The 24,278-nt window shown below is 66.8% G+C and overlaps 1 protein-coding gene across 6 annotated transcripts in view; it reads left to right on the top strand.

Annotated features, from left to right (window-relative positions):
- FLNC (filamin C) overlaps positions 1–24,278 on the top strand; it is a 59,201-nt gene that overhangs the window by 26,325 nt on the left and 8,598 nt on the right. For 3 of the 6 annotated variants that reach the window (XM_073328952.1, XM_073328956.1, XM_073328957.1), the window contains exons 9-37: positions 1,620–1,757; positions 2,148–2,274; positions 2,548–2,684; positions 3,217–3,410; positions 4,186–4,299; positions 5,769–5,912; positions 6,228–6,351; positions 6,887–7,047; positions 8,013–8,103; positions 8,472–8,641; positions 9,057–9,174; positions 9,874–10,136; positions 10,722–11,319; positions 12,085–12,258; positions 13,122–13,284; positions 13,972–14,132; positions 14,900–15,067; positions 15,451–15,574; positions 16,186–16,342; positions 16,862–17,051; positions 17,556–17,579; positions 17,940–18,187; positions 18,765–18,863; positions 19,457–19,556; positions 20,021–20,161; positions 20,866–20,994; positions 21,229–21,402; positions 23,119–23,280; positions 23,860–24,063. In XM_073328952.1, coding sequence (XP_073185053.1) covers positions 1,620–1,757; positions 2,148–2,274; positions 2,548–2,684; positions 3,217–3,410; positions 4,186–4,299; positions 5,769–5,912; positions 6,228–6,351; positions 6,887–7,047; positions 8,013–8,103; positions 8,472–8,641; positions 9,057–9,174; positions 9,874–10,136; positions 10,722–11,319; positions 12,085–12,258; positions 13,122–13,284; positions 13,972–14,132; positions 14,900–15,067; positions 15,451–15,574; positions 16,186–16,342; positions 16,862–17,051; positions 17,556–17,579; positions 17,940–18,187; positions 18,765–18,863; positions 19,457–19,556; positions 20,021–20,161; positions 20,866–20,994; positions 21,229–21,402; positions 23,119–23,280; positions 23,860–24,063 — 4,797 coding nt within the window. The remainder of the gene's footprint in view (positions 1–1,619; positions 1,758–2,147; positions 2,275–2,547; positions 2,685–3,216; positions 3,411–4,185; positions 4,300–5,768; positions 5,913–6,227; positions 6,352–6,886; positions 7,048–8,012; positions 8,104–8,471; positions 8,642–9,056; positions 9,175–9,873; positions 10,137–10,721; positions 11,320–12,084; positions 12,259–13,121; positions 13,285–13,971; positions 14,133–14,899; positions 15,068–15,450; positions 15,575–16,185; positions 16,343–16,861; positions 17,052–17,555; positions 17,580–17,939; positions 18,188–18,764; positions 18,864–19,456; positions 19,557–20,020; positions 20,162–20,865; positions 20,995–21,228; positions 21,403–23,118; positions 23,281–23,859; positions 24,064–24,278) is intronic. The other 3 variants (XM_073328953.1, XM_073328954.1, XM_073328955.1) reach the window with 3 other exon arrangements.

Genomic DNA, 24,278 nt, shown 5'->3' with positions numbered 1-24,278 from the left:
GTCGCTGTGTTAGTCTGGATCTGTAAAAGTGGTAAAGAATCCTGTGGCACCTTTACAATTGACCCATTGAGAGAAGGCAGACACGCCTTGCGACTCAGCCAGGTGTGCAGGGAGCTGCCTATGGACAGACTCGGACTGTAACGCTGCTGGTTCTGGTGGGACCCAACGGAGAGTGTCAATTCAGGACAAATTGCTTCAAGCAGGGCAGTTACAGCCCCAGGCTGGGGTTTTTCCTCCTCTAAGGCAAACCAAACCAGCCAGATGGAGAGGACTTTGGTTTTACCCTGCTGGCTAACCATAAGTCACACAAGCAATTCCCTTCGACACTCCAGTTTCCCAGTATCCCCACCAGTGCCACCCGTTATGGGGGCGAATGGTTATGAAAACCACACCCCACTGAAAGGAAAACGGTTCTCTCGATCCCAAAGGACCAAGCCCCAGACCCAGGTCAATATACAAGTCAGATCTTACCCACAAATCTCGCTGTTGCCAGTCCTTTAGAATCTAAAATCTAAAGGTTTATTCATAAAAGGAAAAAAGATACAGATGAGAGCTAGAATTGGTGAAATGGAATCAATGACATCCAGTGATGGCCAAGTTCTTAGTTCAGGCTTGTGGCAGTGATGGAATAAACGGCAGGTTCAAATCCAGTCTCTGGAGAACGTCCCCAGCTGGGAGGGGTCGTTCAGTCCTTGGTTCAGAGCTTCAGTGTAGCCAAGTCCCTCCAGAGGGCAGAAGCAGGATTGAAGACCAGGTGGAGGAGCTGCCGCAGCTTTTTATAGTCTCTTGCCAGGTGGTCTCTGCTTTCCTTGTCCCAGAGACAAGCTGCCCCTCACATGGCCTGGAAAACCCTCAGCGGTCTGTCCATAGGCAGGTCCCTGCGTGCCTGGTTGAGTCGCAAGGTGTATCTGCCTTCTCTCAGTGGGTCAGGTGTGTCGCTGATGGTCCTTCATGGGCCATCCGGCCGGCTAGGCAGAGCTGACACCAGCTTGTCTGGGGTGTCACCCAGAAGCAGAGCACAAGTTTGAACTACAGACAGTAGAGAGCCAATACTTATAACTTTACATACAACAACGATTCACACATATAGAGAGCATAATCATAATCAGCAAATCCTAACCTTGTCTTAGACACCTTATTTGACCCCCTTTATAGAAGATTTGGTGCCACTTCAGGACCTTGGTTGCAATGATGATCTATAGGGTCCCAGATTATGTCAATAGCGTCTCCCCACTCCCCCCCCCCCCGTCCTCCCCCTCCAGGCTAGGTCTGTCTGCCCCCTTGTGAGACAGCCCCTTGCCCTTTGCAGGCTGTGTGTGTGTGTTTAATCCTTCTCCAGCCCCTGCTGTGGGCCTACAGGCTGCCTGGCCTGGGCACAGACACCTGGGTGCCCCGGCTGCAGGGGGTCTAGGCCACCCGGGATGTGAGATCTTCCAAGTGACATGGCCGGGTGCTGGTCCACCGCACATGCCACGCAGAGGGCAAGCTGCTTCCCAGCCTCGGGCCCAGTGCAGCCCCCAGGCCCAGGCCAGCAAGCCAGCTGGGTGACCTGGGTGAGGAGCAGGGGGGTGGCAGCCGGGGCACCTCCCCTCTAAGCTCTCTCTTCTCTATCCCCACAGCCTGCAACCCCAATGCCTGCCGGGCCACGGGCCGTGGCCTCCAGCCCAAGGGCGTGCGAGTCAAGGAGGTGGCTGATTTCAAGGTCTACACCAAGGGCGCTGGCAGTGGCAAGCTCAAGGTCGTGGTGAAGGGGCCGAGTGAGTGCTGGGCAGGAGGGGAAGCTGTGTGGGGCTCGGGTGGGAGGCGAGGGCCAGTGCCCTGGAGCATCACTGGAAAGATCCGTCTCTCTCTGTCAGCCTGTCCTCAGCCGGGGCAGAGCAGCACCTGGGTCAGAGTGCTGGGGAAACTGAGTCACGTGTCGAGCGGGGGTGGGGGGGGTGAGTGTCACTGCTGCCCCCTGCTGGACAGAGCATGGCACACTGGCCGGCTCTGTAGCACAGTGTGTCTGGAGCGGAAGGCGCCAGGTTCTGCCCTACTGGCAACGGACGCGGTGGCTGGGCAGCAGTCCCGCTGCGTGCACTGCCCAGGCCGGGCGGGGTGCTCCCCGGCCTGGTTCGGCTCTCACCGCCTTGCCCCTCTCTCTGCAGAAGGCACGGAGGAGCCGGTGAAGGTGCGGGAGGCTGGCGAGGGGGTGTACGAATGTGACTACTACCCCATGGTGCCTGGCAAATACGTGGTGGCCATCTCCTGGGGTGGCTATAGCATCCCCCGCAGGTAAGGGACCGGCCTGGCGCGTGGCGCTTGGGGCTGGAGCCGTGTCTGGACAAGTGCCGGAGCCTTGCATGCGCGCGTGCGTGGGAGGGGGAGGGGGAGCTCGGAGCGCCCTGGCGGCACTGCCTGCAGATTCCTGCCCAGGGTCGTTCTGCGCTCTCGAGCCGGGGAGTGGCTGAGCCCTGTCACGCTCGTTACACTAGTGGTGTCCCGGGCGCAGAGCAGCAGCCTGGCCGCCCGGGGTCCCCTGGCTCTGACCCTCTGTCTCCTTCGCAGCCCCTTCGAGGTGCAGGTGGCTCCGGAGCCGGGCACCCAGAAAGTCAGGGCCTGGGGCCCGGGCCTGGAGACTGGCGTGGTGGGCAAATCAGCCGACTTCGTGGTGGAGGCGATTGGCACCGAAGTGGGGACCCTGGGTAAGAGGGCGGGCGGTGGGCGGCAGGGAGGGACCTGGAGGAGTGGGCAGTGGGGCCCTCGGGGGTGGAAGGGATCTGGGGGAGCAGGAGATGGAGACCTGAGGGAAGGGAGGGATCTGGGGGAGGTGGCGGCAAAGCCCCGGGAGAAGGAAGGGATCTCGGGGAGCAGACGGCGGGGCCCGGGGGGAAGAAGGGAGGGATATGGGGGGAGTGGGTGGCAGGACCAGGGGGGGCGAGGGGTCTGGGGGAGCGGGGAGCGGGGCCCTGGGGGGAGGAGGGGATCTGGGGGAGCGGGGCCCCAGGGGGAGGAGGGGATCTGGGGGAGCGGGCGGCGGGGTCCGGGGGGGAGGGGGCAAGGGCTCAGGGGGAGCGGGGTGCGTGGAAGGAATTTGCTGAGCATCCCCCCTTTGGTGGGCTTGGGCAGCCTTTGCCATCGTCCCGGGGCCTCGTGGGCTGGGTGGGGGTCGGCGGCTGCGGGGCGGGAGGGGGGCCCTGGCCCAGCCGCTGATGCTGGCCCCCGGCTCCCCCGCAGGCTTCTCCATCGAGGGCCCGTCGCAGGCGAAGATCGAGTGCGACGACAAGGGGGACGGGTCGTGCGACGTGCGCTACTGGCCCACGGAGCCTGGGGAATACGCCGTGCATGTCATCTGCGACGACGAGGACATCAAGGACAGCCCCTTCATCGCACACATCAAGCCGGCCACCAACGAGTACTTCCCAGAGAAGGTACGGCCGCCCCGGCCCTTTCTGGCCTCCCTAGCCCCTGCCCCTGCCACTTGAGCTGCAGGAGACTCTCCATTAGCTCTGTGCAGTACAGGGCCTATGACCCATCAGCTGCAGTCCAACCTTTCTGCCGCCTGTCTGCTCCCCCACTCCGGCTCATCCCCTCTCCCCCTGCCTCCTCAGGCATGGGGGTCCCCTCCCCCAGGAGCCCAGCTCGGGGTGGGTCTCAGGAGACAGGCACAGAAGGAATTTTATAAAACTTTGGCCAGATGGATGAGTCTAAAATTAACTAGGGAAACTGAGGACAGATCCTCTTGGGGGCGGGGGGGCTGGGTGGCTCTCTCAGTGGGGCGGGAAATGGGGCATAGGGCCTTTCTCCTCCAGGGGGCGCTGGTTCTGATCTGGCTCCAGGGCAGGGGACTGGCTGGCCCAGTGGGGTCAGGAATGGGGTACAGGGCTTTTCCCCTCTAGGGGGCGCTGTCTCAGCACAGAGTAAAGATCATTGCCATCCAATAGTTGCATTGGGGCCTGGGTGAAATGAGTTTGGGGGGGTCCCAGCCCCGTTCCCAGGGGTCCCAGCCCCCCATGCACCCTGGCAGGGACAGGCTCTCTCCCCGCAGCGCTGGCATTCGGTGGTGGGAGGCTGGGGTCCCCTCTCCCCTGGGGGGTCCCTTTGGGGCAGGGAGCTGTTGCCCGGCCCACGCAGGGCACGGCGCACCCCGCCCAGTCGTGCGTTCCTGGCGGGCTGCCTGGCTGAGGTCCCGCTCTCCCACGGCAGGTGAAGGCCTTCGGGCCCGGCCTGGAGCCCACCGGCTGCATCGTGGACAAGCCGGCGGAGTTCACCATCGACGCGCGGGGAGCAGGGAAAGCCGAGCTCAAGATCTATGCCCAGGTAGGAGGGGCCCCAGTGGGGGTCTCAGCGCAGGGTACCTTGCTGGGGCCAGCCCTGGCAGGGCATCCGGGGCAGTGCCCCAAGGGCCAATCTCTGCTGAGGACCCAAGCATTACCCAGAGGGCAGGTTCCTGCTTGTGGGGTACACTGGGGGCATTTCCCTGCCGGCATTGGCTGCTGTTGGAGGCTAGGAGACGGGGCTAGATGGGTCCAGGGTCAGGGCTGGTCTCAGTGGTGGCAGATGACAGAACGAGGAGCAATGGTCTCAGGTTGCAGTGGGGGAGGTCTAGGTTGGACGTTAGGAAACACTTTTTCACGAGGAGGGTGGTGAAGCCCTGGACTGGGCTCCCTCGGGAGGGGTGGGATCTCCTTGCCCCGGGATGTCCGTTGGTGCTATTACCACGCAGTTCAGCTATAGTCCCCTCTGGGGCCTGATCCTGGGCTCCACTCAGCACTAAATCCAGAGTTGCTTCTCCTCTCGTGAAGCTGCTCCAAGAAGCCGTCCTCGAAAGCGTCCGGGACTTTATCTCTGCATCCCGTCCTGAGGTGACGTGGACCCAGTCACTATGGGGATAGTTGAAATCCCCCGTTATTACTGAGTTTTCTATTTTTATAGCTTCTCTAATCTCCCGAGCATTTCACAGTCACTGCACCACCCTGGTCAGGCGGTCGGTAATACATCCCCACTGCTGTACTCTGCTTATTGCAGCCTGGAATTTCTCTCTAGGCAGAGTCTTTGGGACAGTTTGATTCATTTGTGATTTTTACTATGAAATGGTAAAATCTTTACTGTAAAATCAGTTGGGCCCACGGCGCGAAGCAGCAGGCAGGCGGGATACCAGGCCAGATGGGCCCACGGCGCGAAGCAGCAGGCAGGCGGGATACCGGGCCAGATGGGCCCACGGCGCGAAGCAGCAGGCAGGCGGGATACCGGGCCAGATGGGCCCACGGCGCGAAGCAGCAGGCAGGCGGGATACCGGGCCAGATGGGCCCACGGCGCGAAGCAGCAGGCAGGCGGGATACCGGGCCAGATGGGCCCACGGCGCGAAGCAGCAGGCAGGCGGGATACCGGGCCAGATGGGCCCACGGCGCGAAGCAGCAGGCAGGCGGGATACCGGGCCAGATGGGCCCACGGCGCGAAGCAGCAGGCAGGCGGGATACCGGGCCAGATGGGCCCACGGCGCGAAGCAGCAGGCAGGCGGGATACCGGGCCAGATGGGCCCATGATCTGATCTGAGTTAGACCGGCTATAAATCCAGTCCAAAGTGAGGAATCCCCCGGAGCACGTGGCACTAGTGGGGTACCAGCCAAAGCCCTGTCCTATGCAGTACCAGGTTCCACAGGGGGAACTGGAGGATCCTCCAGGGAGCAGGAGGGGTGGCTCTCTCTGGCCCGCACACAGCCTGGGGCGGGGGTGACCTTTGCCCTCTGGTGCCCGCCTTGCGGCTGAGCTCCCAGTTGTGCCCACAGGATGCTGAGGGCTTCCCCATTGACATCAAGATCAAGGACAACGGTGACAACACCTTCCACTGCGTCTACGTGCCCACCAAGCCCATCAAACACACCATCATCATCTCCTGGGGCGGGGTGAACATCCCCAAGAGCCCCTTCCGGGTGAGTGACCCTGCCTCTTGCTGGCCCTCCGGTGGGGGACTGAGTGGGCACCGGTGCCCGCCGGCTAGGCACCCCGCCAAGCTCCCAGAGGAGCGACGAGGCAATGGCAGGGCGCTGAGGGGGCTCCTGATTCAGGGGGATCCCAGCCCTCCACTTGGCTTGGAAACATCCCCTTCCCGGCGGTGTCCCAAAGGAGCTGGCCCTGGCGTCCTGCCCAGCCCGCCAAGGATGGAGCGGCCCCCTGTGGGTGTGGGGCGGGGGGCTGGGCCCCGCGGCTAGCCAGGGCCCATGGACACGGCGCGTTGCTCCCGGCAGGTGACCGTGGGTGAGGGCAGCCACCCGGAGAAGGTGAAGGTGTACGGCCCCGGCGTGGAGAAAACGGGGCTCAAAGCCAACGAACCCACCTACTTCACTGTGGACTGCAGCGAGGCCGGGCAAGGTAGGGCTGGCCGAGGGGCTGTGGGGCATCCCTGCTTCTCCATGCCCTCTGCTGGGTGGTGCGCGGCCCCATGGGACTCTAGCTGTGCTCAGGGCACCGCTGTCAGGGCTGCCGTCTGATAGCTTTCAGGGGCCCACGTGTGTAGCGAGCGTGATGGGTCTCAGCCCGATCTCTAGTGGGATGGGCACACCACTATTGCAAACGCCACCATGTTTGTGGGGCCTGGACTGGCCAGCTTGGCTGCGGGTCCGCAGGCTACATGGGGCATGAAGAGCAAGCTGCCCCTTGGCCTCAAAGGATCTCTCGGGGCAGGCCTAGGGGGTTATGGGGGCTGCTTGTGTCCTCCAGCCTCCCCGCCCTTACCCAGGGCTAGAAAGCAAGTCCCCCCCCGTTACCCGGCCCCCACTGTGTGCCAGCCCCCCTGCCCCTGGGGCTCAGCCAGTCCAGCCCCCCATGACCAGCGCCCTGCGTGCCAGCTCCCGCAGCGGCTTGGCTAGCTCCCCGGTGATGGGGGCTGCCTCGGCTTTTGTTGCAGGGGATGTGAGCATTGGGATCAAGTGCGCCCCAGGCGTGGTGGGACCAGTGGAGGCTGACATCGAATTTGACATCATCAAGAATGACAACGACACATTCACAGTGAAGTACACGCCGCCAGGCGCCGGGCGTTACACCATCATGGTGCTCTTCGCCAACCAGGTATGGACTGGTGCCGGGCATTACACCATCATGGTGCTCTTCGCCAACCAGGTATGGACTGGCGCCGGGCATTACACCATCATGGTGCTCTTCGCCAACCAGGTATGGACTGGCGCCGGGCATTACACCATCATGGTGCTCTTCGCCAACCAGGTATGGACTGGTGCCGGGCATTACACCATCATGGTGCTCTTTCCCAACCAGGTATGGACTGGTGCCAGGCATTTCGCCATAATGGTGCTCTTCGCCAGCTGGGTATGGCCTGGCACCAGGTATTACACCATTGTGGTGCTCTTCGCCAGCCGGGTGTGGGACTGATGCTGGGCCCAGGGCAGAGGAATGGCGCATGGGGCCATCTCATCTCAGGGGGGCTCAGACCAGCGTCAAAGCCACCGTTTTCCCCAGGTGCCCCCCCCTTGGGGGGGCATCTCAAGGGGCTCTGTAGGGGGCTCCCTGTGACCTCTCACCCTGGCACTGGGGATACTGTAGGGGGCTCCCTGTGACCTCTCACCCTGGCACTGGGGATACTGGGAGGGACCTGCCATTGGCTGCCCCCCTGAGCCGGCGGGGGTGGGGGCTGGGCTGGGCTGGGCTGGGCGTGCTGCTGTCCCAGGCTAAGGAGGAGGCCCCTGGGGGAGAGTGATGGGAGCCCTGTGGCCAGCGCAGACCCCATGCCTGGGGGCGTCTGTGCTGCTGGAGGGGCCTGGCCGGGGCAGCTCTGGGACCCATGGCTGCGAATTCACGTCCCCACTGGTGGATCCAGCCCACCCGCCCAGCTGCCGTGTTCCACCCCAGAGGGGGCAGCATGTTGGAGCCGGCTGGGCGATTGCCGGGTAGGCGGGGGGCTCCAGGAGGAGAAGCAGGAGGGTCTCCCCCTGTCTGGCCCTCCATGGGATCCTGGCCCCCCAGACTCAGGTTCCAGCCAGCAGGACTTCTCTCACCCCTCTCTTTCCTGTGCCCCCCAGGAAATCCCCACCAGCCCCTTCCGCATCAAGGTGGACCCGTCCCACGACGCCAGCAAGGTGAAGGCTGAGGGGCCCGGGCTCAGCAGGACAGGTGAGGGGGTGTCCGTGGGCTAGGAGGCTGCAGTGCCCCCACCCCCCGGGTCAGGGGATGGGCCCCCCCCAGGCTGGCAGTCCCCCCTGAGCAGTATGGGGCCTGCACAGCACCCGGATGGGAGACCTCTGAAGAGAACTTGGGGTGCTTGCAGGGACAGGGTGGAGCAGGGCGGGGCTCGGCGGGGGGCGCTGTGTGGGGGGGAGCGGGGCAGGGGCTCGACGGGGGGCACTCTCCCAGGCAGTCAGTGCCAGCCCCGATGCCTTGCATGGCACCAGGGGGCGCTGTGTGGCGGGTGGGTGCAGGGCGCCCGGGGGAAGCTGGGCTGGCAGGATGCTGACCCGGCGCCTCGATCCCCTTCCCACCAGGAGTGGAGGTCGGGAAACCCACCCACTTCACCGTGTTCACCAAGGGCGCCGGCAAGGCCAAGCTGGACGTGCAGTTCGCTGGGGCGGCCAAGGGCCCAGCCGTGCGGGACTTCGAGATCATCGATAACCACGACTACTCCTACACCGTCAAGTACACCGCCGTCCAGCAGGTGAGGGGCCGGGGCGCGCGCCAGCCGGGCATCGCCCCCTTCCAGGGCTGGGCATCGCCCTCCCCCGCCCACACACCAGCCAGGCATCGCCCCCTTCCAGGGCCGGGCATCACGCCCACACGCCTGCACGAGCCAGACACCGTCCCCCTACGAGAGCTGGGCATCATCTCCCCTGCACACACACACCTAGACGGGCATCGCCCCCTACTACAGCCGGGCATCACCCTCCCCGCACATGCAGAAGCCAGGCATCGCACATACCCCACCCCATCCCCAGCCGAGCATCGTTCCCCACACGCCCAGCAACCGGAGATCGTCCCCCCCTCCCCCCTGCACACCCACAGCTGGGCTTTGCGGCTCCCTGCCGGGCATCACCCCCCGTCCGTTCCCTGACTCGGTTGCTCTTCCCGCGCAGGGCAATCTGGCTGTGACGGTGACGTACGGGGGGGACCCCGTGCCCAAGAGCCCCTTCACCGTCAGCGTGGCGCCTCCCCTGGATCTCAGCAAGGTCAAAGTGCAGGGACTCAACAACAGTGAGTGGGGGCAGGGCCGCGCCCAGAGACCCGGGGGATGGGCTGGAGGGGCTGGAAAATGCCAGGGTGATGGTTCAGTGGGGTGCAGGAGGAGTGGGTGGAGATGGAGGTGGCACTGCGATGTGTGGCAGGCGAGTGGGTGGGTGGCACTGTGGGGCATGGCGGGCGAGGGGCTGGCACCGTGGGGTGTGGTGGGCAAAGGGGTGTCACTGTGGGGCACAGCAGGCGAGGGGCTGGCATGGTGGGGTGCCAAGGGGGGGCACCATGGGGCTCAGTGGGAGAGGTGCTCGCACTGTGGGGCACAGCAGGCGAGGGGCTGGCATGGTGGGGTGCCAAGGGGGGGCACCATGGGGCTCGGTGGGAGAGGTGCTCGCACTGTGGGGCACGGCGGGCGAGGGGCTAGCATGGTGGGGTGTGGTGGGCAAAGGGGTGTCACTGTGGGGCACAGCAGGTGAGGGGCTGGCATGGTGGGGTGCCAAGGGGGGCACCATGGGGCTCGGTGGGAGAGGTGCTCGCACTGTGGGGCACAGCAGGTGAGGGGCTGGCATGGTGGGGTGCCAAGGGGGGACACCATGGGGCTCGGTGGGAGAGGTGCTCGCACTGTGGGACACGGCGGGCGAGGGGCTGGCATGGTGGGGTGTGTCGGGCGAGGGGCTGACACTGTGGGCGCAGCTCCATTGCCCTGATCTCGCACTGCAGAGGTGGACGTGGGCAGGGACCAGGAGTTCGCGGTGAACACACGTGGTGCCGGAGGGCAGGGCCAGGTGGACGTGAAGATCACCTCGCCCTCCCGCCGGCCCATCCCCTGCAAGGTGGAGACGGGCACTAGCAACGACATCCACACCGTCAAGTACATGCCCCCCGAGGAGGGGCCCTACAAGGTGGACGTGGCCTACGATGGGCACCCCGTGCCGGGCAGCCCCTTCTCCGTCGAGGGGGTGATGCCTCCGGACCCGTCCAAGGTGAGCGGCGGGGGCTGCCTGCGGGCCGGGCACCATCTCCTGTCGCCCTGGTAGCATGCCACGGGTGGAGTTCCTTCACACCCAGCTCCTCAGGCTCCCCCCGGCTCCCCCGCCCACCCGGTCTGCTCCGGGGCGTCTTTGCGGTGCCCCCCAGCTCCCCTCTCCACACCAGGGGGCTGCGCTCCCAGCTCTCGCAGACCGGAGCGATGACAGTGAGGAATTGACCCCCCGGTGCTCTGGTGCCAGGCAGAGAGCAGGCATTGCAGGACACAGGAGGGTGCGACCCGGCTAAGGAGATGCCAGGCAGTGTCCCAGGCTCCAGGGCTGGCAGGGAGGGCTGGGCCCGATGGGGTCCCTCCCAGCCTGCTCCCTGGGGCTGGATCTGGGATCACTTTTTGGGGGGCAGGGTCTGCCACTGCCCAGCCAGGCTGGGGTACCCCCCATGCCATGTAGGGAGACGTAACCCCGACCGGGAGCGGGCAGCCTTCGCGTCTCCTCCCATGGCCAGAGGGGAGAGAAGACATCGCTGGCAGCTGCCCCCAGGGCCGTTCCTGCCCCGCTGATGTGCGCCCGCTCCCATTTCAGGTGTGCGCCTACGGGCCGGGCCTGGAAGGCGGCTTCGTGGGCAAGCCGGCCCCCTTTGCCATCGACACCAAGGGTGCGGGCACTGGCGGGCTGGGCCTGACGGTGGAGGGCCCCTGCGAGGCCAAGATCGAGTGCCAGGACAACGGGGACGGGTCGTGCTCCGTGTCCTACCTGCCGACGGAGCCGGGCGAGTACTCCATCAACATCCTCTTTGCCGAGTCCCACATCCCCGGCTCGCCCTTCAAGGCCAACATCCAGCCGCTCTTCGACCCCAGCAAGGTGACGGCCAGCGGGCCGGGGCTGGAGCGCGGCACAGTGGGTGAGACCGCCACCTTCCTGGTGGACTGCTCCAAGGCGGGCGAGGCCGCGCTCACCATCGAGATCGTCTCCGAGGCGGGGGTCAAGGCCGAGGTGGTGATCCAGAACAACCGCGACGGCACCTACACCATCACCTACAGCCCCGCCTTCCCCGGCACCTACACCATCACCATCAAGTACGGCGGGCACGCCGTGCCCAAGTTCCCCGCCCGCGTCAACGTCCAGCCCGCCGTCGACACCAGCGCCGTCAAGGTCTTCGGGCCCGGCGTGGAGCCACGAGGTGAGGGCCCCGCTGGCTGTCCCCAGACACCCCCTGTCTACCTGTCTGTCTAAATCTGTCTGTCTATTTATCCCGACATCCCCTGTCTATCTACCTGTCTGTCTGTCTCCCCAAACACCCCCGTCTGTCTGTCTGTCTAGCTATCCCCCGACACCCCCATCTGTCTGTCTGTCTAGCTATCCCCCGACACCCCCGTCTGTCTGTCTGTCTAGCTATCCCCCGACACCCCCGTCTGTCTGTCTGTCTGCCCATCCCTGTACACATCTATCTATCTATCTATCTATCTATCTATCTATCTATCTATCTATCTATCTATCTATCTATCCCCCACACACCCTCTCTCTGTCTATCCCTCTAGCCGTCCCTGTACACACCTGTCTCTCTCTCTATCTGCCCCTCCATCCGTCCCCCCCCCCACATCTCTCCCCCTCTGTCCCCATGCCCCCATCCCGTATGTCCCCCTACCCACCCCCCATCTCTGCTCTTTGGGTGTGGCCAGGCCGACCGGCTCCCTCCTGAATGGGGTCCTTTCCCTGGCCCTGTGCAGCTCTGCCTGGCTCCGGGGGTGGGATGGGGGCCCCCCGGGGCCCATTGCCAAGGAAGGGGGTTCCACCAAACGTCCTGCCGGGTACCACCTCAGCCAAGATTCTGGCAGCTGATTGGCACAGCCCGGGCTCCGGCGCGCTGATAGGCCGGTGCGGCGCTCTCTGGGGGGCAGCGGCGCCCGCAGACTGGCACTCACCGCCCGCTCGCTCGCTCCGCCAGGTGTCCTTCGCGAGGTTACCACCGAGTTCACCGTGGACGCCCGCTCGCTCACCAAGACGGGCGGCAGCCACATCAAGGCACGCGTCATTAACCCCTCGGGTGCCAAGACAGAAACCTACCTCACAGACAACGGCGACGGGACCTACCGCGTCCAGTACACGGCCTACGAGGAGGGTAAGGAGCCCTGCCCCCCCAGTCAGGGCCACCCACAGCTCCAGCCCTGGGCTAGGCTATCCCTGCCCTCAACGTGTAGTAGCCCTGACATTCAGACAGCACCATATAGGCCCAGGGTCAGGGTAATTATCCCCAGCATAGAGGGGGAAACTGAGGCACACAGAGAGGTGCACCGACTGGCTGAGGTCACGCTATAAATCAGTGTCCGAGTTGGGAAGGCTGGGACGCCGTGGCCGAGCCGGGGGATGATTTATCGCTGGACCGTAGGGAGCAGGTGCCCTGGGCCGGGCAAGTGGGGGGCGTTCTGGTGCCCAGGCCCTGCCAGCTGCCCTGAGTCTGTGGCTATTGTTAGAGACCTTGGCGTGCTCCGGCCAGGGCGGGGGACTCCAGGTGCACCTGTCGCCTGGGAGCTGGGTCCACAGCCCAACCCTGGTGGGGGTGGGGGTGGTGGATTTGGGATTCGGGGCTTCCTGAAGGAGGATTTCACTGGGGTGGGGGTGGGACAGGTTCCAGCTCAGCTTGGGGAGGGGTGTCCCAGGGGCCTCTATACCCCATGGGGCTGCCTGGGCTGGAGGGGAAGGAACCCATGTCAAACCTGGCCTGGTTTCTCGTGATGGGGAGCAGAGACCAGGCCCCCCCCTTCCCCCAGCTCCAAAATCCCAGTGGGGTCTGGGGGTGCAGCGCCCCTTGGGGACAGAAGGTTATCATGGCTCCCTGCCCCACAGTTGGCATTGCAGGCATTGGGGAGGGAGCTTCCTGACCCCTGTGTGGAACTGGGGGAACAGGAGCAGTTGGGGGGCAGGGGCAGTTGGGGGGGAGCAGAGGCAGCTCCTGACCCCTCCCCGCCCCGTCTGGCACACCAGGCCTGCACCGGGTGGAGGTGACGTATGACGAGGTGCCAGTACCCAAGAGCCCGTTCCGCGTGGCCGTCACCGAGGGCTGCGAGCCCAGCCGTGTGCGCGCCTATGGCCCCGGCCTGGAGGGGGGGCTGGTGAACAAGTCCAACCGCTTCACCGTGGAGACCAGGTACCGGCCCCTGTCCCGCCGGGATCTGCTGGGGAGAGGGGGAGACCACGGAGCCGCCGCGGTCATGGCCCGGGCCGGGGTGGGGGATGGATGTTGGCGAGTGGCTCTCTGGGTCCCATTCCCACACCACTCCCTGCCCCGTGAGGTGGGCGGCTTCCGTGGTGTGAAAGCCCTGAGGGGGGACGGGCACGGCCCTGCGGGAAGGAAAACCCTGTCCTGGCACTGCTGGCCGGCCACGTGGCCTGGCTCTGGAAGGTCTGGCTGGGGACTCTGGGTAACAGCACAGGGCCAGGACAGACGCTTACTAAATGCATCCACTGCGATTGGCCTGTGGAACTCCCTGCCACAAGAGGCCAAGAGCTGAGCAAGATTCTAGCAAGCATGTGCCATGCCTGGGGCGAATGGGACCCTCCTGGCTCAGAGCAGCCTCACCGGAGATAACTGAGGGCTGGCAGCAAGGAGGGGGCTCCCTGGGGCAGGTCACCCCCTATGCTGCCTTTGGCATCAGCTGCTCCTGGCCAGAGCCCCTCTTTAGCCCCCTGACCTAGGAGCGGTGCACTGCGGGGCCAGGCCCCAGATGCCCTCCCCCCACCCTCCCACGCCTCTGCTCTGGCCCATGGCCGAGGCGGAGCTGGATTTCCCGGGTGGTCAGCGGGGGCTCTGACTGGCCCCGGGCTCTCCTGGCAGGGGTGCTGGCACCGGCGGGCTGGGCCTGGCCATCGAGGGGCCCTCGGAGGCCAAGATGTCCTGCAAGGACAACAAGGACGGCAGCTGCAGCGTGGAGTACATCCCCTTCACGGCCGGCGACTACGATGTCAACATCACCTTCGGGGGGCGCCCCATCCCAGGTAGGAGCCGCAGCCAGGGGCCATGGACAGGCTGGGCGGGGGGGCGGGGGTCACAGGGCTGGGGGATGGGGTCACAGCCAGCTGGGCTGGGAGGCTGGGGTCACCTCCTCGTCCTGCCACGTGCGCCTCAGGCCAGGGTGCTGCAGGGTGGCTTGGTAGGAGCTGGCCAAGGGTGTGTCAGGGTGGGCCGGGAGGCACCGGGCCGGCTGGGCCGGTGGCTCAGGTCCGAGGCCAGGGGGCGCCGGGTTGGCTGGGCCCGCGGCTCTGGTCCAGGGCCGGGGGGCACCGGGCCGGCTGGGCCCACGGCTCTGGTCCGGGGCCGGGGGGCACCGGGCCGGCTGGGCCCGCGGCTCTGGTCCGGGGCCGGGGGGCACCGGGCCGGCTGGGCCCGCGGCTCTGGTCCGGGGCCGGGGGGCACCGGGCCGGCTGGGCCCGCGGCTCTGGTCCGGGGCCGGGGGGCACCGGGCCGGCTGGGCCCGCGGCTCTGGTCCGGGGCCGGGGGGCACCGGGCCGGCTGGGCCCGCGGCTCTGGTCCGGGGCCGGGGGGCACCGGGCCGGCTGGGCCCGCGGCTCTGGTCCGGGGCCGGGGGGCACCGGGCCGGCTGGTGTGGTGGTTCCCGGCCAGGCTGGCGGCCCCTGGGGCGTGGGGTTTGTTCCCGATCCGGGTGTGAAGTCCCCCTGAAGTCAGTGCAGGCCAGGCTCCCTGCCTTGCCCTGGGGGCTGGGGTCCAGCTGCCCCCCGGTTGGTGACCACCCCTTTCCCCACAGGGAGCCCCTTCCGAGTGCCCGTGAAGGACGTGGTGGATCCCAGCAAGGTGAAGTGCTCGGGTCCTGGGCTGGGGGCTGGCGTCCGGGCCCGCGTCCCCCAGACCTTCACCGTTGACTGTAGCAAGGCCGGGCTGGCGCCCCTGGAGGTGACAGTCCTCGGGCCCTCAGGTACCTGGAGCAGACCCCTGGGCTCCCCCCACCACGGCTGGGCAGTGCCAGGCTGGGCATGACAGGGCTGGGCGCAGCGTGGGAATGGGGCATCAAACCCCCTGGGGATGGCTTGTAGGGGGTTGGGATAACTCATGGGGTGGGGAATGGGGTGGCTCATAAGGGGCGGGGGATGGGTCAGCTTGGGGTAGGGGGTGGGGGTGGGGGATGGGATGGCTTGGCGGAAGGGGTGGCTCATGGGGAGAGGGGGCTTGGGGCAGCCCCTGCTACCCATCCCCCCTCATTCCCCCCCCCCCCGCGGGGCTCTGAGCAGGGCGGTACCCATTGGGGGGGCTCCCCTGGTGCCCGCACTGAGCCCGCTGGGCTGTGCCCCTCTGCCGCAGGCCTGGCCGAGCCGGTGGACGTGCGGGACAACGGGGACGGCACCCACAAGGTGAACTACACCCCGGCCAGCGATGGGCCCTACACCGTGGCCGTCAAGTACGCCGACCAGGAGGTGCCGCGCAGGTGAGCCTGGGGGAGGGGCTAGTGTGGGGGAGGGGGCTTGTGCCGCCGGGGGGGAGCACAAGGCCGAAGTACAATGGCTCCTGGAGCCCGCGGGCCTGGCTGGACAAATAGCCGGCCGGAGGCAGGGGGCTGGGGCAGGCTCCGGAGTAAGGTCAGATTGAGTCCTAACCCTCCCGGAGTCCCAGGCTCGGGGCTCCTGCCCCGCTGGGGATGGAGCCGGGCAGGACTCTGGTGCAGCGTCTCCCCGCAGGGCAAGGAGCCTCCTCGGCTTCAACGCTTCCTGGGTCTGACCTTGGAGCATTCAGCTGCCGGCTCACCCCGTGAGTCCACTTGGCTGGGACACCTGGGGCAGCCTCGCACACCCCCAAAGTGGCCCTGCACCCCCACTCCGCAGCCCGCAGGGACTCAGCCAGCGTGGGACACAGGAGGGTTATTAGTGGTCGGGAACAGAGCTGGTTAGCCCAGAAAGCAGGAAGTTACAGCAAAGTCCAGCTTGGGGGGACCAGAGCCCTGGGCCCTCCCCCCGAGTCCCAAACCAGTTTCCACCAGCCCAGCCTCAGTCACGTCCAGCTGGCCTGACCCAGCTCTGACTCCGGCCTCTCCACCTCCAGCCCGTTCAAGATCAAGGCGCTGCCGGCTCACGATGCCAGCAAGGTGCGGGCCAGCGGGCCAGGCCTCAGTGCCGCGGGCATCCCCGCCAGCCTACCCGTGGAGTTCACCATCGACGCGCGTGACGCCGGCGAGGGGTTGCTCACTGTGCAGATCCTGGTGAGTGCTGGCAAGGCTCCGGGGTGCTCTGCAACCAGGCGCTGGGGGCCGGGGCCCAAGGCTCTGATGGGGGTGCTCTGCAACCAGGCTGGGGGGCCCATGGTGTTGTGATTGTGGGGTACCAGGCTGGGGGGCCCAGGGTTCTGTTGGGGTGGTACCGGGCTGGGGGGCTCAGGGTTCTCATGGCAGGGTACCAGGCTGGGGGGCCCATGGTATTGTGATTTGGGGTACCAGGCTGGGGGGCCCAGGGCTCTGTTGGGGTGGTACTGGGCTAGGGGGGCCCAGGGCTCTGATGGCAGGGTGCCAGGCTGTGGGGGCCCATGGCTGTGATGGGGGGTACTGGGCTGTGGGGGCCCATGGCTGTGACGGGGGGGTACTGGGCTGGGGGGCTCATGGCTGTGATGGGGGCACTAGCCCCCTAGGGGGTGGAAGGGAGGGCCCCCAGCCAGGCTCTGCCCACTGCCCTGGGCTGGGGAGCTGGGGCGGCCGAGCGGCTGTGACCCGTCTGTGCCTGGCCAGGATCCCGAGGGCAAGCCCAAGAAGGCCAACATCCGGGACAACGGGGACGGCACCTACACGGTGTCCTACGTGCCCGACCTGACGGGGCGCTACACCATCACCATCAAGTATGGGGGCGACGAGATCCCCTTCTCGCCCTTCCGCACCCTGGCCCAGCCCAGCGGCGACGCCAGCAAGTGCCTGGTCACAGGTGGGTCCAGCCCCACGCGGCCCCCAGACTCTGCCCCACACGTTCTCCGGCCCCTGCCTGATGCAGCCCCTGGGCTCTGCCCCACAGGCCCTCTGCCCCATGCGCCCTCTGGCCCACGCGTCCTCCAGCCCCTCCTGATGCAGCCCCCGGACTCTGCCCCATGTGTCCTCCGGCCCCTGCCCCCTGTGACCCCCCCGAACTCTGCCCCACGTGCCCTCCAGCCCCCACCCCAAGCAGCCCCCAGACTCTGCCCCATGCGGACTCCTGTCCCCTGTGGCCCACAAACTCTGCCTCATACCCCCATGCAGCCTCTGACCCCCGCCCCACGTGGCCTCCACCCCATGCAGCCTCTGTGGCTTCCAGCCCCCCTCCTGCCCCACACAGCCTCCAGTCCCCCGCCCCACATGACCTCTGGCCTCTGCCCCTCACTCCCGACCCGAAGCCCCATGCCCCAGCTCTGTGGCTGGCCCTGTTCTCACAAGTTTTCCCTCCCTCTCTTCGCAGTGTCCATTGGGGGCCATGGACTGGGTAAGTCCTGCTCTCTGTGGCTGAGGGAGGCTCTGGCCATTGTGAGCCATGGGGAGGACCCGGGGCACGGCCAGGCTAAGCAGGGCAAAGCAGCCAGAAGCCAGGGCCTCTGGTGGCTGCTCTGAGCCCGACTCCTAGGGCGTGGGCTGCCTGGGGTGGGATTTGAACCCCTGGCTGAGGGCAGGGATCACAGCTCCCCCCAGTGGCTGGCCAGAGCCCCTACAACACCCCGGCCATGCTCAGCTCCCTTCAGCTGGGTGGGTGGAGCGGCAGGGCCAGATGCCATCCCTGCTTATGGGCACGGCCCTGGCACCTGCCCCACCCCACCCCCCCCGCCGACCACATCCCTCCACCACGCAGGCGCCTGCCTGGGCCCCACCATCCAGATCGGGGAGGAGACGGTGATCACGGTGGATGCCAAGGCGGCAGGCAAGGGGAAGGTGACGTGCAAGGTGTCCACGCCGGACGGGGCCGAGCTGGACGTGGACGTGGTGGAGAACCACGACGGCACCTTCGACATCTACTACACGGCACCCGAGCCGGGCAAATACGTCATCACCATCCGCTTCGGGGGCGAGCTCATCCCCAACAGCCCCTTCCACGTGCTGGTGGGTCCGGGGGCGAGCGAGCTCGGCGGGGTGGGGCTGGGCCGGCCGTGGGCGGGGAGACTGGCTGGGAAACCCGGGGATTGGAGGTCCCGCTGGGACCGTTGGGGTCAGCGCTGACCGCAATGTGGCACTAGGGGGCGCTGTGCTGGGAGGGAGGAGGGGGGGAGCTCAGTGTGCTCCCCTTGTCAGTGCTGGCCCCAGTGCGGCACTAGGGGGCGCTGTGCTGGGGCTCAGGAGGGGGTGTAGGTCCCTTGTCAGTACCGCAGGGTAGCACTAGGGGGCGCCGAGCTGCCATCGTGCAGCGTGTGGGGGCACTGGGTGTTACAGGTCCCCCAGCCAGGGTGCTGCAGGGGAGCCCCGCCTTAGCTGCGGGGCCCCTTCCTCGCTGGACACTATTGCTGCGGGGCTGTTTGCCAGCTGCTGCATCCCACCCCAGAGGTGGCTGCATTTCAGTGCCGGGCGAGCGATTCCTGTGCCTGGTCTGAGGGATCCTGCAGGGCACCCCCCAGGAGCGTGGCTACGAGCCATGGAGCCCGGCATGGCCGCCTGCGTTAATCTGTTCCTTGCCTCCCGCCAGGCGTGCGAGACCATCCCCCACGTCGAAGAGCCGTGCGACTCGCTCCAGTTGCACCAGCCCTTCTCTCCGCACCAGGCTGGCGGCTACCCGGCGCGCTGGGTACCAGGAGCCCCCCTCGGCCCCGCTGCCTCTCTCTGCCCTATCCTGCTGCCTCTCCCCCATCTCTGCCCAGGACGCTTCTTGGTTCTGAGCCCTGGGCTCGCTTGGGCCCCCCTCGCCCTCGGCAGGGCACCCACCAGCCTCCGTCGTTACCCTCCCTTGTAGGTGCCCGGGCATCTGCCCGGGGCGAATCCCCCCGGTGCTTGGTGTGCCGTGGCCATGCGGAGCCAGCGGCACTGTCTGTCTCAAACCCAGCTGGCACAGGCCCCGGTTCCAGGCAGGCTTGGGGGCAGTCGCAGACCCGGGGGGACCCCCGCCTGTCTCCCTTGAGAGGGTTTTGGTGCCACGGGATGAGGGCCCCCCCAAAGCTCTGGGTGCAGTGATTTCCCCCCCCCACAATGAGCTCCAACCATCTGGGGTACCTTCGCCAGGTCCCCGCACCCCCACGCCCCCCTTCTCTTGCAGCTCTGTCTCCCATGGGCCCGTGCGGGGCCCTGGGCCTGTCGCTCTCTGCTCCTGTCCTGCTCCGCCTCGGGCACCCTGCCTGCCTTGCCAATGCTCTCTCTCTCTGCCCCCTCCCTCCACCCCGCCAGGCCACGGACCAGCCCGTCGCGCCCGCCGAGAGCCTGGACTCCATGCTGCGGCCCTTCAACCTCGTCATCCCCCTCACCGTGCAGAAAGGGGAGATCACCGGTACGGGCGGGGGGAGCCTGGCACCGCACCACAGGGGCCCTGTGGGCGGGGCACCAGCCTGGGGTGGGCGGCGTGGGGCCTCCAACCCAGTTCCACAGCACCAGGCAGGGCGGGACTGCACTGTGGGGGGAGAGCTCGGGGGGGGGGGGTTGGAGCAAGTGGGTGGGAGAGGAGGTTGGGGGTGGGTCGGGGTGGGAGAGCTCAGGAGCAGAGCGGGTGTGGGGGTGGGAGAGATGAGGGTGTGGGAGAGCTGGGGGGATGGAGGGAGGGGGTACGGCTGGGAGAGTTCAGGGGGGTAGTAACGGGGGAGAGCTCAGGAGCAGAGCGGGTGTGGGGGTGGGAGACCTGGGGGGGCGGACCGGGGGAGAGCTCGCGGGGAGTGGAGCAGTGTGGGAGGCATGGGGCAGTACCCGGGCAGGCGGAGGGAGCCCGGTGACGGTGTCCCCCCCGATCCCTCCCCCCAGGCGAGGTGCGCATGCCCTCGGGGAAGACGGCCCGGCCCAGCATCACGGATAACAAGGACGGGACGGTGACCGTGAGGTTCGCACCTGTGGAGAAGGGGCTGCACGAGATGGACATCAAATACGATGGCAACCACATCCCCGGTGAGCGACCGGCCGCCCACAGCTGGGGGGCCCCGGGACCCACCCGGCCACGGCTCCTGGGGGGGTTGGGGAACACCCGGGACCGGCCCACCCGCAGCTCCCCATGGGGGTGATGGGAGTACCCCGCCCTCATCCCTTCCCCTTGTTGCCAGGATGGGATGCTCCCGACAGGGCCTTGCCCTGTATGCCAGGCCCCAGGCCCAGGGGGTCCCATGGGGAGAAGGCCCCAGAGAGCCCTGGGGCCACCCCCTCAGCCCCCAGATGATCCCCCACACCTTGGTGCCATGGCCCCTTCCTCCCCAGCCCCCAGGCTCTGCCCCCTCCGCAGACCCAGCACCCCCTAGCGCCAGCCTGGTTCTGAGGAGCCGGCCCCCCATGGCCCCTGAGAGCCCAGGCCTTGTAGGCGGGGGGCCCTAGGGCTCTCTCGAGCCTTCTCCCCATGGGACCCCCTGCCCCTGGGGTCCCCAGGGCTCAGTGCCAGCCTCTCCCTCCAGGCTGGGCCAAGCTGGGGGGCTCTGAGCCTGGCCCAGCCCCTGGGGCCATGCCCCCCAGAATCTCTCTGCAAGCCCCCACTCCTCCCTGCCCCACAGGACCCCCAGTGTCCCATGAGCCCCCTATCAGGGTGCCCCTGCCCCCGCCCCCCAGGACCACCCCACACACCCCACCAGCCCCCAGTCACAGTGCCCCTGCCTCCCCTTCCCCAGGGAGCCCCCTACAGTTCTACGTGGACGCCATCCACCCCCGCCACGTCAGCGCCTATGGGCCCGGCCTGAGCCACGGCATGGTCAACAGGCCGGCCACCTTCACCATCGTCACCAAGGGCGCCGGCGAAGGTACCGGGGGGGCGGCTGGGGGCAGGGAAAGGAGGGGTGGGGCAGGGCTGGGGAGCTGGCAGGGGAAGGTTGACGGGAGGATGGGGGGCTGGTGTGGGGGGAAGGGCAGGGGGCAGGCAGGGGAAGGGTGGGGGAGGATGGGCAGGGCAGGCTGGGGGGAAGGGCAGGGCAGGGGGCAGGCAGGGGAAGGGTGGGGGGCCATGGTTGCGGCACCCCTGACGGCCGGCTCCCCAGGGGGGCTGTCGCTGGCCGTGGAGGGCCCGTCCAAGGCCGAGATCACTTGCAAAGACAACAAGGACGGGACCTGCACCGTGTCCTATCTGCCCACCGCACCCGGCGACTACAGCGTCATCGTCCGCTTCGACGAGCAGCACGTCCCGGGGAGCCCCTTCACCGCCAAGATCACCGGTGAGCCCCCCCGCCAGGCCCCAACCAGCCCCCGGAGCCACCACCACTCCGCCGGGCCCTCACCAAGCCCCTGGAGCCCCCACTACCCCGACAGACCCCCACCTACACCTGATGGACCCCCACTCAGCCACCGGGGCCCCCGCCTGCCCCCAACCAGCCCCTGGAGCCACCACCACTCCGCCGGGCCCTCACCGAGCCCCTGGAGCCCCCACTACCCCGACAGACCCCCACCTACACCTGATGGACCCCCACTCAGCCACCGGGGCCCCCGCCAGCCCCCAACCAGCCCCCGGAGCCACCACCACTCCGCCGGGCCCTCACCGAGCCCCTGGAGCCCCCACTACCCCGACAGACCCCCACCTACACCTGATGGACCCCCACTCAGCCACCGGGGCCCCCGCCTGCCCCCAACCAGCCCCCGGAGCCACCACCACTCCGCCGGGCCCTCACCGAGCCCCTGGAGCCCCCAGTACCCCGACAGACCCCCACCTACACCTGATGGACCCCCACTCAGCCACCGGGGCCCCCGCCAGCCCCCAACCAGCCCCCGGAGCCACCACCACTCCGCCGGGCCCTCACCGAGCCCCTGGAGCCCCCACTACCCCGACAGACCCCCACCTACACCTGATGGACCCCCACTCAGCCACCGGGGCCCCCGCCAGCCCACTGGGCCTCCACCGAGCCCCTGCGGCCCCCACCACCCAGACAGACCCCCACCTGCCCTCACCCAGGCCCCGGAGCCCTCGCCACCCCAACGGACCCCCACCCAGCCCCCAGGACCCCTGCCTGCCCCTGCCCGGCCCCTTCCCCCTGCAACAGGCCCCTCCCTGTGGCCCAGCTGCACCCCCAAACCCTCCCCCCACCCCGGGCTGTGCCCCCCAGTAACAACCCCCTCTCCCGCCATCTGGGGTTGTCAAGGTTCCCTGCCCACTCTGAACTCTAGGGTACAGATGTGGGGACCTGCACGAAAACCCCCTAAGCTTATTCTTACCAGCTTAGGTTAAAACTTCCCCACGGTACAAACTATTTTACCTTTTGCCCTTGGACTTTATTGCTGCCACCACCAAGCGTCTAATCAATATATAACAGGGAAGGAGCCCGCTTGGAAAAGTCTTTCCCCCCAAAATCCTCCCCAAACCCTACACCCCCTTTCCTGGGGAAGGCTTGATAACAATCCTCACCAGTTTGCATAGGTGACCACAGACCCAAACCCTTGGATCTTAAGAACAATGAAAAAGCATTCAGTTTCTTAAAAGAAGAATTTTAATAGAAGTAAAGGAATCACCTCTGTAAAATCAGGATGGTAGATACCTTACAGGGTAATTAGATTGAAAACATAGAGAATCGCTCTAGGCAAAACCTTAAGTTACAAAAAGACACACAGACAGGAATAGTCATTCTATTCAGCACAGCTCTTTTCTCAGCCATTTAAAGAAATCATAATCTAACGCATCTCTAGCTAGATTACTGACTAAATTCTAAGACTCCATTCCTGTTCTGTCCCCGGCAAAAGCATCACACAGACAGAGAGGGAGAGAGGCTTTGTCCCCTCCCTGCACCCCTCCTGCTTTGAAAGTATCTTGTCCCCTCATTGGTCATTGTGGTCAGAGGCCGGCGAGGTTACCTTTAGCTTCTTCACCCTTCACAGGTGAGAGGCTTTTGCCTCTGGCCAGGAGGGATTTAAAGGTGGTTAGCGTTCCTTTGTATTTATGACAGGGGACGACTCCATGCGGACGTCCCAGCTCAACGTGGGCACCTCCACCGATGTGTCGCTCAAGATCAGCGAGAGTGACCTGAGCCTGCTGACGGCCTCCATCCGGGCACCCTCCGGCCACGAGGAGCCCTGCCTGCTCAAGAGGCTGCCCAACCGCCACATCGGTACAGCCCCGGGGACGGGGGCACTGGGCTGGCACGGGAGGGGGCACTGGGGCCGGCGGGGCCCGTGGCTCCGGCATGGGCGGCGGGGGAGGGGGCACCGGGCCGGCATGGGAGGGGGTACTGGGCCTGCTGGGCCCGTGGCTCTGGCGTGGGTGGCGGGGGAGGGGATACCGGGCCTGCTGGGCCCATGGCTCTGGCGCGGGCGGCAGGGGAGGGAGCACCGGGCCAGTGGGGCCCGTGGCTCTGGCGTGGGCAGCGGGGGAGGGAGCACCGGACCAGTGGGGCCCGTGGCTCTGGCATGGGGAGGGGGCACTAGGCCTGCTGGGCCCATGGCTCTGGTGTGGGCAGCGGGGGAGGGGGCACCGGGCCGGCTGGGCCCGTGGCTCTGGCGTGGGCGGCGGGGGAGGGGGCACCAGGCCGGCTGGGCCCATGGCTCTGGCGTGGGCGGCAGGGGAGGGAGCACTGGGCCTGTGGCTCTGGCGTGGGCGGCAGGGGAGGGAGCACTGAGGCCGGCTGGGCCCGTGGCTCTGAGCAGCAGTTCCCATCGCCCGCGGGCACTGACCTGCCTGTCTCCCCCAGGCATCTCATTCACCCCCAAGGAGGTGGGGGAGCACGTGGTGAGTGTGCGGAAGAGCGGGAAGCACGTCTCCAACAGCCCCTTCAAGATCCTGGTGGGGCAGTCGGAGATCGGCGACGCCAGCAAGGTGAAGGTGTGGGGCAAGGGGCTGGTGGAGGGGCACACCTTCGAGGTGTCTGAGTTCATCGTGGACACCCGCACCGCAGGTGAGGCTCATGCTGGGGAGTGGCGGGGGGGTTCCCAACAGGGCTGGGATCTGGGGGACGTCCTGACCAGAGTTGGGGGGCATGGATCCAGCCTGGAATTGACCCCAGGGGAAGGACGGGGAACCCCATTCCCCCTGACAAGGAGGGGCTCTGGCGATTAGGTCTAGCTGGGGCTGAGCCCTTGGGAACGAAGTGTGGGGCACACCCCCACATGC

Source organism: Lepidochelys kempii, chromosome 1, assembly GCF_965140265.1.
Source record: "Lepidochelys kempii isolate rLepKem1 chromosome 1, rLepKem1.hap2, whole genome shotgun sequence".
Taxonomy (NCBI): Eukaryota; Metazoa; Chordata; order Testudines; family Cheloniidae; genus Lepidochelys; species Lepidochelys kempii.
This window is presented reverse-complemented; position numbering and strand designations above follow the sequence as displayed.